Below are 20,465 nucleotides of genomic sequence, written 5' to 3' on the forward strand. Positions count from 1 at the left end.
AACGGTAGACAAAAAGTAGCAAACTGGCATCAGGCAGCATATTTGTAGCTATTTTCACATATAAGGTTTCTGTAATGTGGCCTTTAGAGGCATTTGATGCCAACCTTTTAAAAGCTGTGTTTCAATTATCACCTCATTTCTGACACTCTGAATTATAATGCAAAAATTATGAAAGATTAATGGGGTTCCCCTTTAAGCAATGACGTGCTGTACTGTCATTTTTTGTCCTTCCCTTTTTCCTTCAGTTGTCTTCTGGTTTATCTCTCTTTCTGCCATTATTTGATATGCATGACATAACCATTCTCCTTTCACAATTGCAACCTTTGTTGAACTACTTCTCTCTCATGGAGTGAATGAGTACACTGCATAAACCTGATTAGTCTATTCTCTTCGCCGTGTTCCCCAGCTCCTTCAGTGCCTTCATTTGGCCCAGTTCCTCAAGCACATGCTCACAGAGAACAGGAAGTATGGAGGCCCGTGCTACGCTTGCAGTGCCATGGATGGAGTTCAACCACACAAGACAAAGAATGCAAATTTGTTGCCTTTCTGAAAAGCTCAGATAAGCTGAAGTCCATTCACTGTTGCATTGTGTATCTCCAAGCAAGAGAACAGTGGAATAAAAAAAACAGGCTTTAAAGTGTCTTTAATTATGGAAATTTGCCAAAAACGCCTGTTTCATCAACAGCGTCTTAGGCTGCCAGTCAAGCCTGTTTAATAAGCATGTTTTATAGAATGATACAAACGAGATACGCACAATGAGTACACGCCTCCACGAGTGAAGGACAAAAGACAAATATGGCCTCTGATCAATATTTCATTTGCCCGAAGCAGTAAAGCCTTTCTCCAGCTTGATCTCGGCAGAGTCAGTGCCACGCCGAGATGAGACGAATTCGATCAGTGGTGGCCCGGCCCGCAGACCCAGGAGCACTAAGTCACTGGAGCAATCAGCTGGGAACTGTGAGGGGCTGGAGCAGGTGTTACCACAGGGATTAAATAATATCAATTTATGCCAAGGACTAAGTTAGAAATAAGTGTTTTATTCTAACTGTGGCAAAAGTGAAGCTTTCCTTTTCAGTATGAGTGCTGATAAAAGGATGTAGAAATTGATAAATGGAATTTACACTGATATGCCAAAAGTCAAGCCAAAAAGGGGATAGCTTGGGAGTGCACATAAATGTACTGCATAAGTTGTGAGGTGTTATCCAGAGTGCGAATTATAAAACAACAATTGGGGGAACATTTCTTTTTCAGGGTGTAACAGAAAATCATTTGAATGAGACGTCCTTTCTAACTTACTTTGTTGCTGCTATGTCCTACCTGCACACTCTCTTCCTGACCTCCTCCTCTGTCTGACCTCATGTAAAACTCATTTAATAATCATGAAATATAATATTGTATAAATACAACAATGATCTGTTCCATTTTTGTACGGTGAAGTGGAGCCAAGTGGTCCAGCAGGCTAATTGTTGCCACTAGGATGGTTCGAATCCCAGCCATGCAGCTTGCCATCAGCTGCAGGAACCCTGACAGAGCACAATTGGCCTTGCTCTTTCTGCGTGGGTAGATGGCGCTCTTTCCCTTCATCACTCCTTCCCCTCATCACTCCTAGAGTGATATCGATCAGCACAAAGCGTCTGTGAGCTGATATATCAAAACAGTCTTCACCCAAAAGGCCTAAAAAACTGCTAATATTAAGCCTGGAGCCTGTGTGTGTCACAACAGCAGCATTTAATGTAGAATTGAAATTTGGAATAATCTAATCTTCATCTCAGTTATGGTCATGGGACACGATACTAAATTCATGTCAGTCTATCTGCTGTCAGCTAAATAAAAAATAAAACTCATAAATACTTATTTTATTTCAGTGTTAATGCTTTTAAGTTTGTTTTCTAATTTTGCCTCTGCAACAACCTTATGTCCTAACAGTCCCAACTTTTGAGGTATATTCTTAATGTTATGTGCACAAGCAACAATATATTTTTATAATATTTTCATTTCTTTTCTTTTTTAATATTTTGAGCAGTCATGAATCTGGCAAATCCTTGGCCTCACAGGCCCCCTTGTAGCTTCTCCCCTGGTGTGACAGACTCCCAGCTGGCAGCTTATCTGGGTTAGCTCACCCTGCTGCACTTTTCTTTCTCTCTTTTTTGCAGGTTGATAACTGTTTTTAGTTTTAAGCGATTTCATTTGAAAACTGTCCTAAAAGTGCCTCACTTCTATCTGTGTGAGTAGAGGTAATTCTAGTAAGCAACGTATCAGGATATGAATATATCTCAGTGTTATGGGTGTAATTGTAAGAACATTATGATTTGACTTGTGTAATTGTCAGATAATCCAGATGTCCTGCAAAATTTCATTTTATTGAGGTAAGTGATATTACTGTAGATTACATAAGAAACTCCTGGAACTTTTGGGAGAGGTGGGATGTGAGAATTGTGTAATAAGCAGATAAAAGTTTCGGTACCACTTTAAAATAAGACTACCTTTATACAGGGTTTATAAATGGTTTACAATTAATTTATTAATGGTTACTAATTAGGTTGTAAATGCCTTAAAAATCATTAATAATCAGTTATAACACATTATAACATACGTTATAACAACAATATAGATGGCTGTGGGTTCACTATTTGGCAAACAATAGGTCATTGTTGCCCTTTCTACGTATGGGTTATAACTGATTATTAATGATTTTTAAGGCATTTACAACTCACTTAACAACCATTAATAAACTAATGTAAACCATTTATAAACCCTTTATAAAGGTAGGCTTATTTTAAAGTGGCACCAGGTTTCTCATATTTATATGTGATATGGATGAACTGCCATATATTCTGTGTATCAACAGTGCCTTGGAAGTGCTCGTGAACTTTATGTTCAAACAGAAGGTGTTTTTTGACTTCTCTGGTGGCAGATGGGGCCATTTCAAGGTGTGTTACTCGAGGCTAATATATATATATATATATTTTTTTTTTTTTCGTTTTTTAAACAGTTTTTTAAATATGCTGCAAACCTCTGACATTCAGTACAAACTGCCAAAGCAAACACAAATCAGAACATCCCAAACTGTTATTAATTAAACGTTTATTGTGCTATTGTACTTTCATTAAATCAGTGAAATAAAATGCTTTTAAAATGTCAATAGTTTTGTTTATTGCAATATTTTTGCATAAACAAAAATTTGCATATATTGTCCAACAAAGTTACTGTGACAGACCTAATTTTATAAATCGTCTAAATTCTACTAATAAAGTGTGGAGCTACTTTAGTTTATTAATGGTGTAAAAATAGCCACTTCTTTGCATGGGCAACTCTATGCCCCTATCGCTTGCACTGTAAGCCTGTTGGGAGCATCAGCTAAAAGCTCTGTATTTCGGAATTCTAGTGGCGAACAGAGATGGGCTATTTGACAAAAGTTTGTACTTATTATCATGTTTTACTACACCCCAAGTCCATTTTACACCAGATTTCTCCTTTAAGGTACCCCTTTTATAAAGGTGAAGCTTTAAGCATGAGGTTTTTTTTTTCTTTTTAAACAGGTTGACCACTTAATGGACATTCTAAACTGAATGAAAGTTAAATAAATGCATGATTTCTGTACAGTTCAGTGATTTTGCAGCAAATACTAACATGTACCCTCTTGTACGAGTTAATGTTTCCAAACTTTTGACTGGTTCTGCCTCCAGGGCAAACCAGCAGTCTAATTGTACCGTACCCTCTTTGTAGATAACATGAGTGCTGAATGCTCTGCGTCCCAGACGAGCCGTGCACGTTTGCCGATATTTGTCCGTGACGTCTTTGAAGTGTCTTGTGCACTTAAGCCGTGGCCCGTGATAAGTTAAGAGGGGAAGAAAATTAAATTGGCAGAAGAACGCTCATCCATCGATCTGCTCCTGACACGGAGGAAAAATTGACACAAATCAAAACGCTCACATGTTTCCCCCCGCCGAGCTCAGCGACTGCGATGTAGCCTAATGTTGATGATGCGTGGCAATCTGTATTCCATAGACAACACCAGCTTATGAAGAGACAGGTGATGAAATTAAACCATATGGTAGGATGACGCACAGTCTAAAAAACATATCAAATATCTCTTGTCTCCTGTTTGTTCTTGCTGGGAACAAAGACTAGATAAATGCTTGTTTCATCTTTTTTCATTATTGTCTCATTTCACAGTGGCTGAGTACTCTGGGTCTGGAGGCCTACTCTGGAATAATTAGCTGTCTTCATAATGAATATGCACCGACTATCTACAACTGTGCTCCTTCTGGCTGTTTTTGACCACTGTACACAGAACAAAGGACATAGCAGGGTTTTTTTAGGTACACTCACTTTAAATGAATTTAATTTAACCAGGAACAGTAGTTTCACTTAACTCAGTTGTGTTCTCCTAATGTGAATATAATTTTTAGAATGGCACAAAATCCTTGTGTGACCAAAGTCAGTCATAATATCCTCCTAAAACAATTATATTACTTTAGAGTAACTTATTTAAATTCATCAAACCAAATAAGGTTTATTTTACTTATCCAACCAAACTAAAATAGATTTATTTAGTTACCGTATTTTATGAACTATAAGGTGCACCACTAGTAAGGAACTGGGGTGTTGCCGTTTTCTCTTCCAATTTAGCAGGTCAAACAAGTAAACAAAACTGTAGTTCTTAAAAATCATTTTCTTTTAAAAACAAACGTGTGCTGGATGTTTATCTACACAGATTTCTCTTCTGAAAACTGTTTATTTGGGTGAGTGAAGCGCTTCCGTTTATTTACAGTAAACTTAGATTTCCAATAACCGCTATCTGCAGTTAGCAGCAGCAGCGCTAACCAAGGTTAGCAGTGTTTAGCGCTAGTAAATGCCGCCCAACAGTGCTACACTGAGGTACAATAAAGAAAAACAGGATAAGAGTTGTCTGACCGTGTTTTCATTCACAGTTAATGCTTATACAATTCTGTGAAAAAGTATTTCCCCCTTATAGATTTTGTCTTTTGTCTTTTTGTCATACTTACGTACCCATGAATTAACTGTGATTAACCACATTCTTTAGAAAGTTAAGTTCATCTGAGTTCATCTATGTGCTTTAGTTAATAAAACTAACATAACATTTCAGAAGAAGAACATCATACTGAAAGTTGCTAGCACTGTGGTAAGGGGCTAATGCTAATACTTCTCCAGCCTCGGTGAAAAGAAAACTTCACTGAAACTCCTTTATATTCAGCACTTAAGCAGTGTGGATTTACTGCTCCTTACAACCTGACTGGTAGAATTCATACATAAGTGTGAAAAATACAGTAATATCTTAGTCTATGCATAGCATACATTTTAACAATTAGCATCTTCTCAAGTGCTGACAGCCTAATCCTGTAGCAGAGTAGGGGTTAACTTGTTCTTACAGCCTACAACACAGAGACCAGGAAAGCACACTACATAAGTACATAGGTACACATCCAGTATGCACATAGATGGTGCCAGAAGCCAATGGGAAAGCTGTGAGATTTACTCACCAAGGTTGCACTGCACAGAGAAAGGCACCAATAAAATTAGTTGTAGTCGTAGCCATGCCAGCTCATACCTTGTGTGCAAAAGTTTGACAAGACAAGTCTCACAACTATCTCATTTATTTGGTTTGAAAATACACTGTGCAGGCATGTTTAGAAGTGCAAAACTTCGGCATATTTTCTTTATGTAAAACCAGGCGTCACCCAAAAACATTTTTGTCAGTGTAGCAGTAGAGCTTGGACGACAAGGTCTTACTGTTCCGCAGTGAGTCAGAACTCTGGAATCAACTTAAGACATGAAGCTAACAGGATTAGAGTTGTCTGATGCTATTTTCTTTTCTGAGAGAGCTTTCGCTTCACATTTAACGCTCATATCTGTGAGCCTTGCACTTTGTTATTGGTACTGTACACCATAGCATGGCAATAACTTTGAATTACAGGTCTGTACCATGGAGTCCTAAACCTTATTTCATCGTAGAAATGTGGTGGGACATGTGAGCAAAGAATGGGCTTCATTGAGGTCTGGAGGAGTGAAAACACATATTTGGAGTTTTCGCTTTTGCCTCAGTTTGTTGCTGTGTTTTGAATGTAACTGGAAGGAAACAAAATTTTGCAGATTCGGCCTATACTACTCAACATAAAGTGACACTAACTTTTGTAAATCTTCAGTTCAGCTACTAAAGTCCTCATCTTTAGAAATGCTCTTCAACTGTCTGGTATGTAGACCTGTGCCTACTGCAGCCTCAGCTTTCTGTTTTTCTTCTTCATCTGCTAAAAAGGGACTTTTTGTGTGTCTCTTACTTTAGAGTTGGATGTGCTGTGCATTCTGAGATGCTATTCTACTCACTACAGTTGTACAGGGTGGTTATGGTAGCCTTCTTGTCAGCTGCAACCAATCTGGTCATTTTCTGTTGACGTGTGTCATCAACGTGGCATTTCCATTCAAAGTAATGCCCTTTACTGGGTGTGTTTGTCTTCACTACACCTGTCTTGAAAACTCTAGAGACTGATTAACAATGATTAGCAATATTCAAATCAGCCTGTATGACACTCTCTCTCGATAGGAAAGAATGTGAACTTACAGATTTACAGATTTTGTCTTTGCTTTTTTGTCATAATCACATATCCATCAATTAATTGTGATTTACCATATTTTTTGGACAGCTGAGTTAACCTTAGTTCATCTGTGTGTTAGTTCATAAAACTAACATAAAATTTCAGAAGCAGAACATCGTACTGAAAGTCAAACATGGTGGTGGTAGTTTGATAGTCTGGGGCCGTTTTGCTGCTTTAGGACCATGACAGGTTTCTGTAATTGATGAAACCATGGAAAATCCTGAAGAAAAATGTCCATCCATCTGTTTGTGAGCTCAGGTGTACTTGGGTTCTGCAGCAGGACAATGGTCCAAAGAACATTAGAAATTCTGCCAATAAATGCGTAAAGACAAATGAACATTTTTGATCTTTGAACAATAGTTAGGCCAGATTTGTGGGCCAGATTATATTTTTTAGGGGTTTTAGAGTAAATGGGGCTGAATATTGTTTTCCTTCCACTGTACAATTATGTGCTATTTAAGGTGAAAAAATGTAAAAAAAAGTTAAAGGGGTATGAATACATTTATAAGCTACTGTAAACACAATTACATGGAAAGAACTTTGAGCAATGCACAATGGTGTTTTAAACCTTGTTCCATCACAGAAATGTGGTGAGGCATGTGAGAAAAGAATGGGCTTTATTTTTTTATGCTTCATATTTGGTGTTGCTATTTTTCCTCTTAGTTTATCTTTGCGTTCTGAATGAAAGTGAAAGAAAGTGAATTGAATGTGGGCTCTTTGTGTCAAAATCTGCCAGCTTGAGTTTAAATATGCACTCGTCACTCTCTCTCTAAATTCACTGCAGAGCCTTTGGGCTCGGCTACTCAGCAACTGACTTAACAGATTCACAGTCTTTTTCCGCTGCTCTGAGGAAGGATGACTTAGTGTTAAACTGATTTACACTGACGTGCCAGTCATGTCATAGGACAGGATCTACCATCGTGTCTCATGACTTTTGACATGTCCCATGGAAGCTGATAAACGCTGTAGACTTGTAGGATATTCATGTTGCACCTCCTGCATTGAATGTGGATGTACTTTATGAGTAGGGCTGCAACTAATGATTATTCTGGTAGTCGACTATTCTTTTTTCGATTAGTCGATTAGTCAACGATTATTTCTGCCATCTCTAAAAACGATAGAAACAGCAGAACATGAGATTTAAATGGCATTTAAATATCTGAATGTTGTTAAAACATAGAAATTACTGATATTTAGGGATTTAATATGTAATCTGTTGTGTTTGGGGACTTCTGAAGACACAAGTTGAGTGTAAACTGTGTGAGTGAGTCTTTAACCCATTGTACTTTTGTCCCCAGCACTTTGTGTAATGCAGTACTGTTACAGATGATTAATGATGTTAATGATTAGTCAACAATGAAATTTGTAGTCGACAAATTTTAATAATCGACATTGACGATTATATTGACTAATCGTTGGAGCCCTATTTATGAGTTGCTTGTAGAGCTTAGATTGGGCCCGAAAACTGTCATTATGAGCCAAGCCCGATTTAAACACGACATTTTTTAGTAAGTAGAGCTTTAAAACTGCTTTAAAAAGCTTTTTAAAATATTTCTGGGCTGTTTAAATGAGCAAAATCTGTTCAGAATGATGTTAATTAACATTGCAACACTGAAGAAGCATAGGCCTATTATTTAAGAACAATCATAGGAACTGATTTCCCATCTACTGTAAACTAATTAACAATGTCTTTCCTTTTTTTTATTAATTTGCGACCCTAGGAGAGTGCGGACGAGCACACGCGTTCTCCGAGGCGTCATCCCTTTTTTCAAGCTGCTGCTGTTTCATCATTGCCTGAGAAGCTAGCACACTCGGAGGAAAGCACAGCGGCTAGGTTCCGATACATGAATTCACATTTCCCCTATTATAATGGTTGGTAGATGGCAACATAACCTAAAGTTGCAGGTCCATATCTGCTGCTACATGATTGTTGCATATATTATGCATAATGCATATATTGTTACTGTCCAATGACAAACAAGTATCTTAATTTTTGTTGATTTTTAGTTTACTGCATAATTTGAACACACAAACTTTCCTTTGCATCATGTCAAGATTTCTTGATGAATGGAGCAATAGAAATTCTCCAAAAGGACCTGAAATAAACAATGTTTATATTGACTTCTATTGAACATTAAGAATGTTTTCTTTTTTTTTATCTCTCTCCTGTAAAGTTGCTGGTTTGGAGATACATGTTTTTCATTGGACAGCGATAATGTGTTCTACAGTCTTTTCTAATAAAGTCTCCAATAAGTGTGCAATACTTACAGTGTTTTAAAACAACAAATATAATTCTTCTACATTCTGAATTTAATGAACAGTTCCATGATTAATATAAACATCAACAACAAGACCAGCCTGCAAATCTAATTTCCGTTTTCTAATTGATATGACTGACTGGTGAACTCAGAGCCCTGTGTATTTTTGATTTCCTCTCTTCCCCAACCACGCGGAATAATTACAACACATGGCATTTTATCAAAGAGCATGCATTTAACATCAAAATCAGGTTGAAATATTAAACGTGAACCTCCATCATTCATCGTGGAGTCAGTCTCTGGTTGGTCTGATTAATGAGACAGCGAGTGTTCATTAGTCAAATCTAAACAAATCCAACCATCAACCAAGTGCCTAAAGCGGAAATGACAGACAGCTAATGCTAGTCTTAGCAGTATCATGCTGATTTGGCCAAAGATCAAATGTGCATAATGTTTCTCTGAACATAAATGTAATCTGTCAGTCAAAATATGCTTAGTGTCTGCAGTTCATTTATTGCACTGAAAGCAATAACTAATAGCTAATAAAGAATTATCAACCAGCGTTATCTTAATGATTATGCTAGTTGATCAGCTTGGTGATGCTGGTTATTCTGAGTAACCAGCTTGGTAAAGCTTGATCATTCAGTTTTTTAGCTTCAGGTAAGGTTAATCATATTTATAGACCAGCTTAAAACATTTAAACAAATTTAAACAAAAACATACAGTCCTAAGCTGGTTAGAAAAAAGTGGTATCGGTGCATCCCTAATATACAACTCTGGAAAAAAATAAGAGACCACTTAAAAATGATGAGTTTCTTTGATTTTTACCAAATTGACCTCTGGAATATGATCAAGAGGAAGATGGATGATCACAAGCCATCAAACCAAGCTGAACTGCTTGAATTTGTGCATCAGGAGTGGCATAAAGTTATCCAAAAGCAGTGTGTAAGACTGGCGGAGGAGAACATGCCAAGATGCATGGAAACTGTGATTAAAACCAGGGTTATTCCACCAAATATTGATTTCTGAACTTGAATATGAATATGAATTTGTTTTCTTTGCAATTATTTGAGTCTGAAAGCTCTGAATCTTTTTTTTGTTCTTTCAGCCATTTCTCATTTTCTGCGAATAAATGTTCTAAGTGACAATATTTATATTTGCAATTTGGGAGAAATGTTGTCTGTAGTTTATAGAATAAAACTAATTTTTTTATTTTATTTAAACTGAAGTGGTCTCTTTATATTTTTTTCCAGAGTTGTAAATACACTCAGTGTTTCACAGTGTGTCACTTTCCATGTACCAAACTCTGATTATTTTTATGTGCCTAAAAAAATACAGTTTGACATTCTAGAGCCCCTTTATCATAGCAGAATCCTGTAAAAATAAGATTGTTCATGCAGAACTAAATAAGCAAACATCAGACACCAAACATGCCTCAGCTGAGTGACTACATTCAGGGTAAGTGGGGGAACTGTAAATTAGATTTCTGGCTGAATCAGTGCTTTAACGCTCTTATTGGAATATACATCATTTGCAGCACAAATACGTCTGCTTCAGTAAATGTATTTAGCCCTTCTCTCCACATGCAAATGTGCCGCAGCGAGTGTGTGTTTGTGATAATGATGATGATGACGACGGGACTCCTCTGGTGGGTGTATACGACAGCTGCAGTAAATAAGAGCTGATTGATTCAGGAGAAGGCTAATTCAGCTTGCCCAGTCACTCATAGCCACCTATGCAGCTCGCTGGCTGCTGACAGATGGCGTGTAGAGCGTTTAGGTCCAATCATTATGAAATCACACATGTGGCCCTGTGTATGACACGAGCATGTGCAGGTTATAATAGATTATGAATAATTTCACAGAATCGCTATTCTGTGTTGTGATTGTTATCACCACATGACTGGGACAATTAGCCACCGTCTTTCAGCTTGGGGTTTCATGATGTGATTTAAAGTAGTTCTTTATAAAAGAGCAGAAATGTAAATGAAATTAACAATAACTGGAGAAGAATAGTCACTAATTAGCTGATTCAAACAACACTGTGCTTTTTTTTGTGCTTTACACACTTACTGTACCGTATTTTTCACACTATAAGGCGCACTTAAAATCCTTTAAGTTTCCCAGAAATCATAAGTGTGCCTTGTGAATGAATTTTATCAGTCAGGTTGTAAGGAGCAGTAAAGCCACTCCGCTGAAGTACAGCGTTATACAGGAGTTTCAGTTTAGTTTCTCCAGCACTGAGACTGGAGCAGTATTAGCATTAGCTGCTAACCACAACGCTAAGCGCTAGCTCTTTAGCCGTTCAGAGGTGAGTTTTATCAGACTGAAGCCTGCTACTAACCTTGGCTAGAACTGCTGGAGCAGTATTAGTATTAGTATTAGCATTAGCCACTAACCACATTGCTAAGCGCTAGCTCTTTAGCCGTTCAGAGGTAAGTATTATTGCCCTGTAGCCTGCATGTTTACTGTGTTAAAACAAGCTACGTGGGACGAACCACTACTTGATAGTGTCCTGGCACTAGCAGTTAGCCATTAAAGCTGCTGCACCCAGCCTTAGTGGAAATCTGAGTATCTAAACTTAGTGTAAATAAACGGAAGTGCTTTACTCACCCAAATAAACAGTTTTCAGGAGAGAAATCTGTGTAGATTAACATACAGCGTTCGTTTGACTTTAACAGAATTTTTATTTTTTAATTACAGTTTTGTTTACTTAGCTTAGCTTTTTTGTTAACTTAGCTTTAGCCACCCAGCGGCAAGACCTACTGAATTAGGAGAAAAAACTGGCAACACCCCTGTTCCTTACTAGTGTCGTATAATGCGCTTTATAGTCTGGTGCGCCTTATAGTGCGAAAAGTACACTTCATACATTGTTAGCCAAAAAGGCAGGTGTGGGTTTAAAAAAAAACATGTGTTCTTGTACTTGGGTATTATGGTATTTCAGTAGATTATTCAGGACCTGCATGTTCATGATGGAAAGGTACACCAGAAGCTAATTTAAGAGAACAGCAATGTTATTTTATGCTTTAATCTATTTATTGTTGAGTTAAGTGCATCCGTGTGTGTGTGTGTGTGTGTGTGTGTAATGAGCGAGGATGTATGCAATTGGAATGGACTCTGACGATTGACTGTTGTCTAGGTATGTTTCAGTCAGTGGCGCACCTGTATTTTATTTTCTGCAACCAAAAAAAAATGCCAGAAATTTACCTGAACACACCTCACTTCCAGACCACCACTCCCATCAGTATAGATTTATTTCTAAACTCTGACACTATTTTAATGGGACGAGTGTGACTGTTGACGGGGTGTAAGATAGCAAAGAGCATTGCAACAAGCCTTGCGCAGGGTGTACGATAGGGCTCTAACACTGTAAAAAGATTCAACCAGGTCATTTGATTAGTTTAAACATATGAACTGAAGAGATTCTAAAAGTTGTACATCTAATTTAACAAGTAAGTCCAGCTCCTGGGAATTAGTAAATGCCTACAGGTGTATTTTTTGTGCCCTTATGATACCAAAGACACATCAACACACCCTACATCTAGCTGCACAATGCGTAACTGACTGGTTGCTGTAGATCACTAAAAATAGGACCCTGTATGTCTTTGTATTTTCTTTGTTTTTGATTAAAACAATGAATGAACAGGTGTCCCAGTACTTTTGTCCATGTAGTGTGTGCATGCTGAACACTTCTTCCTAGAGCTAAAGAAGGGTTTGAATTACACACTCAGAGTCCTCAGTTATCCCCAAAGGGATTAGGATCTGCGTATGCAGTATGAATTTCTGTTTCATTATTATTATTTTTTTCTCTCTGTTGTATTGTACGCATGCCAGTATGTGTTCCCAGAACGCAGCGTCTGCCCTCTGAGCGCCGGTGAAAAGCTCTTTTAAGCTACTCTCCCGGGCATCGTCCGGGCCTTGATATCCGAAAATCTGGACACGAATATCAAGTTTGGATAAATATGATTGGAATGTTTTCCACCATCCGTGTGCTGGAGAGATATCAAAGGCTCTGAGCCTGGACTTTATTGAGATGTTCACGTCCCAGCAGCGCTCGTTGAGCAGCTAAAGTCAGATAGGGGTTACACACGGCTGAGAAAATCCAGCGAGACAGACCATGAATAGCAATCCCCTCTACAATCACTACAGCCCGGTCTCCGGTGGCCCACCAAATTAACTTGTCAGGCAGGTTGCGGAATACATGACGGCCTTTTGAATCAGACTGCAAGTGGTAATGGTACACATCCCTTTGAAACAGATGGTTTATTGCAATGTTCTGGAACAAGGCTGTCTGACTAGAATCAGTCAGAAGTAGAGACACGCGTGTAAAGGCTTTATTTTACTTTATTTTACTTACTTTACTCAGTTACAGTAGGCTGTATACATGATGTTTGATGAAGCAGCAGTTTGGGTTCGGCCTCCAAAATATAGAGCACCCAGAATTTGCTGCTAAAATTGATTTAGCTGATGGTTTATCTATATGAAAAATGAGCAATTCATTAAAATGCAAATATTTCATGTTTCATACACCATACTTGTTTCCCAACCTGATGCAGCAAAGCATGATTACAGCAGAACAAACACACACCTTGCTTTCTGTGTGAGAAATAGAGTGTTTCGCAGTGATTGATTACGGTGTCAGAACTGCTACTACACACTTCCCTCTACCCAGGTTTGTAATCTAAGAGGGTAATGTGGAGTCATGTCCCTCCCAGTGTTGAACAGACGTGACTTCGTCCCCAGTACAAGGCTGAAATATAAATAGTGAAATTTGGAGTGTAAGTTGCAGTGAAAACACATTTATCAAAATATGTGAGTGAACCATCAAACTTTTAATAAATGCAAAGGCATCTTTCTGACATTTATCATGGAATATATATTTGAAATTGTAAATACCCTTAGTGAATACACAATTTTCATACGTCTTTAACATTATTCCAGCTTATTTTTCAGGCTGAGTGAGTTAAAGTATAGATTTAACATTTTATTAATTAATTTTTATTTTTTTCCTGTTTTAACTAGGCCAATTGTCCCACCCATTTAGATGATGTTCAGCTGTATATCCCCCATTACTGGTAATGCCACAACACAAGGTGGGTAAAGACTAGCACATGCCTCCTCCAGGAGCTCATCTAGGCTAATTGACATCTGCTCACCCAGAGAGAGTAAGGCCAATTGTGCTCTCTCAGGGCTCTGGCAGCTGATGGCAAGCTGCATGACCAGGATTCGAACCAGGGATCTCTGACTGCTGGATCACTTGGCTCCCCAGATTTAACATTTTTTTTAACAAATTCATTGTGAGGAGTGCTAAGAAAATGAACTGCTAAGAACCTAAGCAATACATCACACAAAAAGTCAGAACATATTTTCATTAAAAATTTCTAATTTTAGATTGTACTCTCTGAATGTTGCAGATATATAATGTCTTTCATGTTTTTTATATTGTGCTTGAACTTGCCAGTTACAGTTTATATCAGAATTAGTGTTGTTTTTTGGGTTAAGGTCAAAGGGTCAGTCTGTCCAAAATGCTTTGAACATCCCCAGCATGAATATCAACCATCATGACAATTGGATTTTTTTATTTTTTTTATTTGTTTGTCTTAGAAAAAAACAATAATAAGAAGAAATAGCAATGAATACACAATACTTTGATTCAAATTCCCATTCAATGGACCAACCAATTGTACCCTTATTACAGTTAATCAGGCGATCTGCTAGTTGTACTAAAGAAATCCCAACGTTAGGACCTGATGTTCCTTCCTCTTCACTTACAACCTTTTCTCTTGCCTCCGCAGAACCGATTTCACCTGCAGATGACGACCCGGATCCCGCCGTCGGGGCTGGCCATGCTACTGCTGGCCGTGCTGCAGCGGAGTGGCTGGGAGGAGGGCATGGCGGTGCTCTGCCAGGGCTGGGAGGAAGCTGGTCTTCTGGAGCTCCTGGAGCAGCATGGCGGCTCTCGCTGGCACCTGCGGGCCACCCTCAACCTCTCGCACAGCACGCCCGACGACATGGACATATCTGAGTTCCTAGCAGAGCACTTCAGCCAGGACCAGCCTCCGCCGGCCTCCGTGCTGCTGTTCGGGGACGACCCGCAGTGTGCCTCCTCCGTCCTGCACAGCGCCCACAGCCTGGGCCTCACCTTGCCCACCATGCACTGGATTATGGGATACCCCTTAAGCCCAGATGCTCTGCACTCTATCGGCCTGCCGTTGGGGCTGTTGGCCTACGGCGAGGTCGACCGCAAGCCTCTGGACTACTACATTGGCGACGCTCTGCAGCTGGTCAGCCGAGCCGTTGCCGCCGCCACCATCATTCGGCCGGACCTGGCCCTCATCCAGAACATGGTCAACTGTTTCGACAAACCCAACAAACATGAACTGCCCTCATCTGGGCAGTACATTTCCAGGTAAATACCTTGATTCTTTATCAAGAGGCCAGAAATGATGCTTGATTTTACAGCCTACAACATCGAGGCCAGACAGTTAATCCTAATATATGATCTAGAACTTTACCAAAGGTAGCCTGGGGAGAAAGATGTTGCCAGAAGTCAAATGGAAAAGAAGCTGCCAATGGCCACAAACTAAACTCTGTTAATATAAGCTGATTCAACTCAAAGATCCTATTTGAATTTACTGTATATATGGCCCCAAAACTTCACCTAACTCAAAGTAGTTGACTAATGTTAGAAAATCCCATTTTACAAAAAGCAAACCTAAATTATTTGAGTTCAAACTAATAGTAGGTTTACAGTGCACTAGAAAATTGGCCCGCCAAGCCGAAAGCTATAAGGAAACATCTAATGGCACCTATCTCCTGATACACGGTGGGAGATCCACCCATCTGTAAAGTCAGTCTGCTAGTTTTGCACTTTTTTCCAACACAAATTGGCCAATTATTTGGGTTTGCACACCAAGCTCATGAAATGTACAGACTTTCTGCCATCTGCTCTTGATGTACTTGAATTTATCACAGTTCAAATGCAAGCCCACAGCTCAGATTCTTGTCTTATTAAGCCCTAAAGGAGCACAAGCGAAAGAGAAGATAATCGATTTTGAAAAACCATGAAGGAAAAAAAAAGGGTCTGCATATTAGTAATACCACTGAGTTGCCTGTTGATCTAGAAAAGGAGCAAACCCACTGGCATTTAGCCTGGAAGTCTAATGGGATTTGTAAAACAAACTGATTAACAGTGTAGCGCTGTGGGGATTGAAAATAAATGGCCTGGTGAGATTTAAGATTTATGCTCGGTTCGTTTCAGACTTTTTGACTTCTCTATACAGTATTTTACACAGAAGTCTGAGAAAATGCACACACACAAGTCAGTCAAAATATTCATAATATTAAAACAACTGACGGATTAAAGGTCTTGTTCCATCGTTTTTTCCTTCATTTTAATGAATGAATCCTTAATTAGAATGACTGAATGCCATGTGAGCTGGTTTTTGTGAAAAAAAAAGTGATCCGGTGTAACGATGCTTTAGTCCAGTGGAGTAGTTGGGGCGAACAATAGGATTTTAGCTCTTGCTCATGAATAGTCATACATGCAAACACATCGCCTCTGGTTGGCTAACAGCACTGCGAGGCAGCAAGACGGATAAAAGTTAGAAACGTTTTAAAATAAAGACATTTTTTACACTAATAACAGTCTTTGCAATGTCATATGTTACTTTACAATATATGTAATGCCCTGATAAGTGCAGTTCAGCCACTGACCTAGTCTCAGAGTCTCTGTAAAATGCCAAATCCACCGGAGATCCTATGTAAACATAGTTACAAACACAGAGGTGCGTAGTCCAGGTCCAGAAAGTAAAAATCCAGAGCCAAGCCAAGCCACTCAGGGTGGATTTTCACTTTTACCTAGAGTAAACAGAACTGTTCTAAACACACACCTACCTATCTCAATTGTACTTCACTGGTGGTGTTCCATGGAGAAATTATATCCATTTGTTCCTTATCTCTGAATTACTGGGTAAAGCATATAACACTCATGTGATATTTGCACAAATAGCACAGGAATGAACTGCCATGGCTGCCAGTGCTGCCAGTGCTGCCTCATGAGCGAGCCCATGAGAACTAATTCACAGGTTGTCCTAGACAAGGGTGCTTTTCCTGATCGACTAGTTTTTCTGAATATTTTCTTTTACTAGCTACTGTTGACAATGAAGGTTAAGGAACAGTTTCATGTGCAGCATTCATATACAACTCAGAGACCTACTGTATTTCAAAAGGACAAGAAAAAAGTTGATTTTAGTTGAAGAAAACCTTCAAATGAATAGCATCGTTTATCAATAAGTAATCCAGCTCAGAAAAACAGTAAGCATCGATACTAACACTGCTAAACCTGGCTGTTAGCGTTGTGGCTAACCCACTTTTTTAGGCTTCAAAACACAGGCACAGAACAGCCTACAGAAACTGTGCAAATATCAAAGCCAACAGCAAGACATAATGTAGATAACCAGCCCTCAGACTGTCTGCAACTATCAGTGAGAAATGTTGTTTGGAAAAACAGCTAAAATCCTCTTATTTCCATAATTTAAATCCTCTGATATTGGGATATTAACTGATATGTGATATTAACTAAGACAGTTACCATGCTGTAAAAAATCATACCAAATCATCGTCACCTCCCAGTATGCAGTGGTTCATACCTACCAAAAGAGCACCAAGGAAGACAGTGTCATAAAGGCATCTAAGGTTCATGGATGCAATCTGTGAAGGTCCCAACTTGCCAATTACAGGAGGTATAGGATCTGCTGCTGAGAGGGCAGATCCCACAGAACACCTCCAGAGATCTTGTAAAAAAGTCCATGTCTCCAGGGTGTGGAGCTGTTCTGATGCAACCTACACTATTTTAGGCAGCACTAACTATCAGCCCAATGCAGCAGGGTCATGATATGTGCCCTATGGCCTTCCAGCTTCAGTCTCATTAGCAGATATCATATCATATTTTCTGCACTATAGTCGCACTTAAAATCCTTACATTTTCCAATAATTCACAGTTCGCCTCCCAAAACCAATAATCCGGTGCACCTTATGTGTGAATACTACCAGTCAGGTTTTAAGGATCAGTAAAGCCTCTCTGCAGAAGTCCAGCTTTATAAAGGAGTTTTAGTGAAGTTTGTCCGGCGCCAAGTCTGGAGCAGTATTAGCATTAGCCACTAACCGCTGCGCTAGCCCTTTCACCATTCAGAGGTGAGTATAACAGATTGCAGTCTTCTGCTAACCCCAGCTAGCACTGCTGGAGCAGCATTAGCATTAGGAACTAACTGCAGTGCTAGCTCTTATGCTGTTCAGAGGTGAGTATATCAAACTATAGCCTGTTCACCGTGTTAAAACAAGCTATGTGGGACAAACCGCTAGCTGATAGCATCCTGGCTTACCAGAACACTCAGGGTTCCTCAGTCTAGTGCTGTCGGGCGCCGTTTACTAGAGCTAACCTTGGCTAGTGCTGCTGCTAACCACACTGTTGAAAATATTGAAAATCTAAGCTTATAAAACGAAGATTGTATTGTAGATTCACATCCACATCCACTTGTCTTTTAGAATTAGAGTTTTTGTTGATATATAATCCTGTGAGCCTTATGTATGAAAATAGACCAGAAAATTGTATACAGGCACATTTTGAAATATGAACTCTACATGCATGTATGGATGTATGTGTGTGTGACCTTGTCACAAATGTCTCTCAGGCTGGGTTATTAGAAGGTGTGTTAAGGTCAGGAACACGGCTGATCTGTCTGTGCTGGGTGAAACTGCTGGTCTGGCTCTCAGGCACTCAGCTGGAATGCAAACATGTTTTTGGGGCTTAAAGCTGTATTCATGAGTTTCACTCGGCTGCCTTCCCATGAGGTAGGGATCACTCTTATCAAAAGAGCCCACAGCAGCACACCACGCCACACCACTGCTGCGTGTGTATGTGTGTGTGTGTGTGTGTGTGTGTGTGTGGATCATCCAGGCCCACAGTGTTTCGCTGCCTCTTTTTAACTCTGCCTGCAAACGCAAGTCAGAGCGCTGTGCAGCGCGGCCATGCCGAGAGCAGCCCGCCGCACAGCACAATAGGATAAAGCCAAATCTGCCGAGCCGACCCAAACCCAGCTACACAACCCTGGACAATCGCGGGGGGCAAAGCTGCGGCACACGGTGAGCAGATCAATAGCCCTGAGTACTGCCAGTGCCAATTACACTGTCATAAAAGGAATCGTTTTCTTTATTCGATCACCCTCCAGTACAGATTAGTGTTACAGTGGAGACAGCTTCTCCCCATGGTAATAACATCCTTCTTCTACACACACATGACATTTAAACTCATCCTGCTGTCCACCTTTATCATACAGAGATAATATTTCTTCTTCAGGATTGATTTGATTTGAAAGATATAACTACAACTATAACTATTCGTAGTTATAATTCATACTTAAAACTGTTAAACAAACCAAAATACTGTTGCTGGTGCTGTTAACTTGCGGTTTCTGAGGCTGGTAACTCTGATAAACTTATCCTGTGCAGCAGAGGTAACTCTTGGTCTTCCTTTCCTGGGACGATCCTGATAAGGGCCAGTTTCATCATAATGTTTTATTAATGGTCTTTGCAACCGAACTATAGAGTACTTTCAAAGTTCCTGAAATGTTTCGGATTGACTGACCCTCAATTTTCTTTACTTAGTTGAGTAATTCTCGCAATAATATGAATTAGAACGTTACTCAAATAGGGCTATTCACTGTATCTTATCTCTGGTCTCAAACACATTAAGAGGCAAGAAATTCAAGTTATTAACTCTTGACAAGTTCAGCACAGCTGTTAACTGAAAGCCGTTCCAGGTGACTCTATCTCATAAAGTTGACTGAGAAATATAACCAAGATATTTAAAGCTGTCATCTACGCAAGAGGTGCAAAATTTGAAGAATCTAAAATATAAAACATATTCTGGTTTGTTTAACACTTTTTTGTTTACTAAATAATGCCATGTCTTTCTTCGTAGTTTGGATGACTTTAGTATTAAGCTAAAATGTTAAGAAATTGTTGAAAATAATGAAATACACTGAATTTAATGTGTGTCTAAACTTTTGACTGCACTTTTGATTTTCTTAATATTATTGTTCATTTTTTCTTATTTTGCTTTTTTCTTTCCTATTTTTTTTCTCTTTTCTTATTCCTTCATATTATTTAATTTATTTCCATATTTTCTGTTTATATTCCGTTTCATTTTCTTCGTTGGTATTTATATTTATATACTGTCCTTTTTGTTGTGTATCTTGTCTTATCCACATACTTCGTATTCCAAACTGTACAGACTGATTGTGCAGTTACAGATTCATATAAAGCATTTCATATTTTTTTTTTCAATATGAATGAATGAGGTAAAATATTGATTTTTTTACTTCCTAAAATTTAATATTTGAGGTGCAAGAGACTATCCCTTTAATTTTTTCTCATTGTTAATGACCAATAATATCACACTATGCTTTCCCTCAGCCTCCAACAACACAAACCCCAACTATGATCAGACTCCAGTCATTACCTCTGCTCTCAGCTCCACACACACACACACACACACACACACACACACTCAAATATATACTGTATGTCCTAAG

At 38.9% G+C, this 20,465-nt stretch overlaps 1 protein-coding gene across 1 annotated transcript in view; it reads left to right on the forward strand.

Moving 5' to 3' along the window:
• grin3bb (glutamate receptor, ionotropic, N-methyl-D-aspartate 3Bb) overlaps positions 1 to 20,465 on the forward strand; it is a 119,710-nt gene that overhangs the window by 62,045 nt on the left and 37,200 nt on the right. The window contains exon 2 of the mRNA XM_007240182.4: positions 14,667 to 15,280. Within this exon, the coding sequence (XP_007240244.4) occupies positions 14,667 to 15,280 (614 nt within the window). The remainder of the gene's footprint in view (positions 1 to 14,666; positions 15,281 to 20,465) is intronic.

The sequence above is a fragment of the Astyanax mexicanus genome, chromosome 16, assembly GCF_023375975.1.
Source record: "Astyanax mexicanus isolate ESR-SI-001 chromosome 16, AstMex3_surface, whole genome shotgun sequence".
In the NCBI taxonomy this organism is placed as follows: domain Eukaryota; kingdom Metazoa; phylum Chordata; class Actinopteri; order Characiformes; family Acestrorhamphidae; genus Astyanax; species Astyanax mexicanus.